Source organism: Hydractinia symbiolongicarpus, chromosome 12 (assembly GCF_029227915.1).
Source record: "Hydractinia symbiolongicarpus strain clone_291-10 chromosome 12, HSymV2.1, whole genome shotgun sequence".
Lineage (NCBI taxonomy): Eukaryota > Metazoa > Cnidaria > Hydrozoa > Anthoathecata > Hydractiniidae > Hydractinia > Hydractinia symbiolongicarpus.
The window spans coordinates 16,148,266-16,153,890 of NC_079886.1; the positions used below are offsets into that span (position 1 = coordinate 16,148,266).

General features: G+C 33.2%; 1 protein-coding gene across 1 annotated transcript; it reads right to left on the reverse strand.

The window, feature by feature from the left end:
• Positions 1-218: 218 nt before the first annotated feature.
• Positions 219-5,625, reverse strand: LOC130622173 (vesicular, overexpressed in cancer, prosurvival protein 1-like). The gene is made up of 4 exons (XM_057437606.1): positions 5,365-5,625; positions 3,822-3,883; positions 3,448-3,516; positions 219-1,917 (listed from the first exon to the last, which is right to left on the reverse strand). Exons 1-4 carry the CDS (start codon positions 5,416-5,418, stop codon positions 1,638-1,640), a joined length of 465 nt encoding a protein of 154 aa, XP_057293589.1. The 5' UTR covers positions 5,419-5,625; the 3' UTR covers positions 219-1,637.

Here is a 5,625-nt window from a genome sequence, read left to right on the forward strand (position 1 = left end):
TGACAGAGGAGAGATTAAACAGTCTCTGTGCTATCATGTTTATCCGTGATGTCAATGTGAATCCAGATCAAGTTGTAGATCAGTTTGCAGCAGCTAACAAATGTAGAATGTCATTCGCAAATATTTTCAGTAATTGAGTTTAATAGTTCAATAATATTTTGATAAGCAGTTTTATTTTTTACAAACATTTTCTATAGAAATACAAGACAGTTCATATTCTATTCAGTTTAACTGACAAATGTTTTCGTAGTAATAAGTTATTTGAGCATCATTTTTTATTGTTATTTCTTATTGCATTATTTGACAGCTCTCCTGTTTGGCTTATACTTTGCATTTTTTTCTACTTTTCGCGGCCCTGTACCGTGTAGTCGCCGTAATGCCGATGAAAGCGTCAGGAACGCGGGCTAACTACTAGCTAACAACCAGCTCTTCAGGGAAAGACAAACACCTCACGTATAAATCAATTTAATTATTGAGATAAATTTGCTTTATATCATGTAAAACTAAAAATTGTATCTTTTTTTAACATAGTTTTCAAACAAGCCTCCCTAAAGTTGATGCAAAACTTTTGCTGTTTTTTTATCTACTCCACAAACATAATAAATCGACCGCCATATTTCTTGTATTTTTGTTTACATCAAACTCCCCCACAAAGCAGAAATAAATTTTTGCAGGCCAAAACTTTCATAAATAATTTTTCGGGAATAATTATCATAAATTATAAGCGATCATGTGACCAGCCTGTTTCAGGGCCTTTTTGCCGCCATAAATTTCATCAACAGGGCAAAATGCCCTGGGAACGAGGTTGGGAAAAAAGAGTTGTGATTAAACCAATAGTAACCTCGTTCCCATGTTTTTTTGGATTGAGACGAAAGCTTATCAAATAACATAACAAACCCTCAGAACTGGATTTCACCAATAGTACTCTTTTCCATTGTTTATCTGGGACAGCCCCTTTTGTCCAATCATCTAATGATAAAAACGTGCATAAAAGCTATACATCTTGCCCGTGCAAATTTTGTGTAAAAATATCTTTTCAAAGTGGCTACTTATTGATATTCTTTTTACAACTACACTTTTTTATAAGAATCAGGGAAATGGCTTTGGTATGGTACGCTCCTATTTTTTAACATGTTCAGCCCAAAATTATACTGCAAATATTTGTGATGCAAAGTTTAAGTATAAGTTTCGCAAATTCGAAATAAATAATTCTGCGACAATGTCTGCCTTAGGAGATCTATTTTTCCATGTTTTTTATGTTCTTATTTTGTTCTTATTTGTCAGCAGTTCTCAGCCTCATCTTTCTTATCAACTTGGTCTAATAAAAAGTGTAGAAAGTCCCCCTTATGTAACTTTAGGCAACCTCGTCCGCAGGTCTTTTTGTTTTGCAACAGTGCTCTAAGATAACAACTCTATGCAAAATTAAGACAATTTATGTAATTTTTCAATATACGCTAAGGTGCACAAAAAAACGTCTCTTCCCCACGGGAAATTTCGTTCGGTTGAAAACCTCATCTCCAGACCTTTTTCTATTGGTGCCTGTTTATTTTATTGCGACACTGACAAACCACGTGATTATGAGATGTTATTGAACATATTAACAATAAGTGTAATAACACGCTTGTCAGTCGGTTCTTTCACTCCAGACTGTTATATGGCGGTGGAGGTTCACTTCTACCAGCTATCGTTGTCGGAGCGGTGCCGTTATTGGATGATGCATATTGCAATTGGTTGCCATTATCCCCTTGTGTCCTAGCTCCTTGCACAAGAAATATCTGGACATTATTTGGTGTAGTTTTGCTTTTACGATCGGATCGGTCGGTACGACTGTGGTTAATCCGCGATTTAATTTTCTTCTTTCGTTTTAAAAACCATCCGGCTCCACAGCAGAAAAGGATAGAGAGCACAAGGATTACCCTATAACAGTGAAAAGTATGTTTCACACATTTGTTTTTAATAATAGTTGTCGTTTTGGTTTTACACACGAAAAGTGTTTTTTAGCTAGCACATGAGATATAAAAAAATGTTTAGGATATTTTGCATATTGGATAGATTTTAACCAAAACAGCCGTTCGTCAACCTACAAACTTGTTTTAGAAAACTGCTGCCGTGTTGCTCGTTTTCTCATGCACAGGGAATCTTTTTGGTAAACAAGGGTTCCTTTCGCTTTGAAAGGTTAATTTTACCATTTTCTAATAACGCCTAATCCCCCCCCCCTATAATATTAATATAAAATAGGCTAATATATCCGCCACATTTCCAGCGCTTCTTCTTCGCGCAATGTCTGATAAAAGGGAGTCCTGGAAACGAAGTCGATAATGTGTAAACTTAAAATCAAAACCGCAAGAAAAAAATTCATCTCATTAACTATTTACGATCCTCTTGCTAAATTCAGCTGACCTGTTTTATCATATTATTTGATATTCTACAGCGCCGGGGCAAAACCGCGTGATTGAAGATAGAGAGGTGTTAGAGACAGTGCAAAACCTCGTTTAAAGTTGCTGGCCACCTTTGCTGACTGGCAAACTGTGCACGAATATCCTTTTCGCTCACAATTATGATTGGTTTAAACGATTTGCCGATCTATTTGGGGCGCAAATATTTATTTAATACATGTAAACTATTATCTTAGGCGAACTGCGCACGACACAACTGCTGGATTAAAGTTCATGATGACGGTGTTGATTTTGAAGACCAGATCGAATGGCTTGACCGATTGATTTATTATGGAGCAGACCTCCATCATAAATCAATTTACATGTTACAGCTTTCAAAACAAAACAAAAAATGCTTTGATGCTGAGAATTTTCACAGAGTTATAAAATTTGTACTACTGAACTTACTGAACAAATTTGCGAGTAAAAAAGATAAAGAAAATAAAGATTCGCAAATATAGATGAAGCCCCATATTCCGCATTCGATATGTCGTTGAATGTTTCCGGTCTGTATATTTATTGGAATTTCGCGCCATCTCATGATAACAAACTTTATCGTTCGAAGTTGGCAGTATGTTGTGGAAGAGGGACTCAAAATATGAAAAAACAATGTTGTTGTTGTTTATGACAGATATTTCTTTAGTTTAAACGAAGCTTACTGCTGTTATAGTACGTAAATTTTTTTTGGTTATTTTAAGTCGAAGATCTTATTCTTGATGTGTACTGGTAAGTACATCCAAAACCTACTAATTTTCACACGGTACAGCCATAAAACTTCTGTAAAATTGTTGCTAGGAAGATATATGGATACTTAGTTTTGAAATGTAATTATTCATATGTTATTAGAGTGGCTATCTTGATAGATCTAAGGATTTTCTCTCCCTTAAATATTATTTTCTGGCTGCCACAAAATAATTTTTTGTTCGCCTTTTCTTTTAATGTACATCATGTTTTGATTAAAAAGTTTCATAAAAGTCACGGAAGGAATAAAAACAAGATTGCGTTCACGTACCACACGTACCAGACAGCGTACACTTTATCACAACATCCAGAACCGCAACACGTTTGATGTTTATCGCATCTAAACAATACATTGCTTTATAGATAAAAACTTTTTGTCTCCGTTGCTATAAAAGTAAAATAAACGTCCCCTATCAATACAAGGTCATAATTTTGTTGAAGATATTCAATTGAATTTTAATACACATTTATGTGTAAAAAAATTATTTTCTGCTTGGTGCGGAGACAAGATTTAGCAAAGTTCGCAAAATTATGTACCGCCAAAATCATTACAAAGGATTATTAAAAATATAAAGTATACCTCATATTTAGTACAATTTAGGTATTCCACAATAATCTATATGTACTCAAAGAACTCTTACTTACGTGTAAGTAAATTTCCTGCTATACTTTGCAGTAGTTCCGCTACAATACACAGCCTGACATACCTGTAACATAATGAATATAAAATTAGTTGTGGCACATTTAAATGTTGTTATAATATATGGAAGAACATTCTCGTCCCGAGAAATTCAATGAGATAAACCTGGAATGTATCTCAAAAAGTTCTAGGGACGAGAATGATGAAAAAATTAACAACAACAACAACAACAACAAAAATAATAATGACAATGTTAGTTGTCCGTGAATTCATTTAATAAAGCAATTAAACTCAAGGTGGTACAAAGCCTGCCGCGGTATTTTATTGTTTTGGGGCCTTGAAATAAAAAAAAATCTTAAAAAGTCTCCTTTTTATCGCCTTTAAAAGTAGTGAATCTTTACACCATTTTTGTTGATATAAACAGCGAAAAATGTTTCTTATGTTTCTTTTTTTCCAGAAAAGGGAGAATATTAGTAAAACTTCAGCCTTCATTTTTTTTTCTCATACGTAAAATAATTGAGTAAGGTAAGACCGGAAGTTTTAACGTCCTCGAGGCTTCAATCCTAACCCCTTTCCTGCCACTGTTACTATGTTACATTACCGTTTAGCAGTCAGTAGATGCATCAAATATTCTGACAACACCACATTTAAATTGCACTGGAGCGGGGACTCAAACCTGAAATCTTATGATTGCGAGCCGAAAGCGCTACCACCACACTATCTCCGCTGTTCAAGCAAATATTTTATTAAAGTTTATCAATGTAAAATTTCTAATACAAACTATAGTTCATCTTACATTTAATTATCCTTCTCAGAACATTGAACTATGATGTTAAGACATTTTTGCATTATAAAAGCTTAAAATGTTCTTTAGGTTATGGAATTAACTATTTTTTTTATTGTTTGTTAATATTATTATTTTACCATCATATATATAATATTCATATAGAAAAAACTATAAAATTTAAATAAAAATCCTCTTTTTTCATGTTTTTTTTTTTTCTAAAATGATAGATAGTAACTTATCTTTGCTATATATATGATTATTTGTCAATATTAAAACAAATCCTTACTTAGTGTACCACATTTTATGTTCATGAAATCTTTTTTAATAAGTTAACCACCCAGAACAACAATCATGGTCAAAATATGTTGCGTCAAGTCAGCTAATTTCATATTTCGTCATGACAAGTAAGTGCGTAGGCTCTATTAGCTACATTCACACATTTTGAACTCGAAAATTGGACTTAGAAAATTAATAAAATGCGCTAATTGTTGCTGACGTCACTGTAGTCCATATTTGATTGTAGCTACAATTAACGAAAGCTAATCAGAGTATTGGTATATCGTATATATTTTATAAACTCGACAGGTTTTTCGGATAATTAGTCGGTAAGAAGTGACTAAATTTTGTGCAGGTGACTAATACTTTTATCGATCTTTTTTATGCCGAATTTTTTTTTTATGCTTTGCTATTTTCGGAAAAACACAAACAGGGAGCTCAAAAAGTGGAACAAGTCCTTCTAGCTTCACTTTATATGGACATACCTGAACGTTTACCATAAGAAACACCATAACCATCCAGTCGCTCAACGACGTCATTTTGTAGATTAACTTTGACTTCAGTTCTTACAATAAAATTTTTGTGATATCATTCATAATTTTGATAATTCCACACAAACTAACGCTTTATAATAACTTCGAGCAACGTAAGTCGAAAATAATTCCCCACTAATTATACATGCACAGTTTCAACAAAGTTAAAATATATCTTACTAAAATTATGATATGTTAAAATGAAAACGTAAA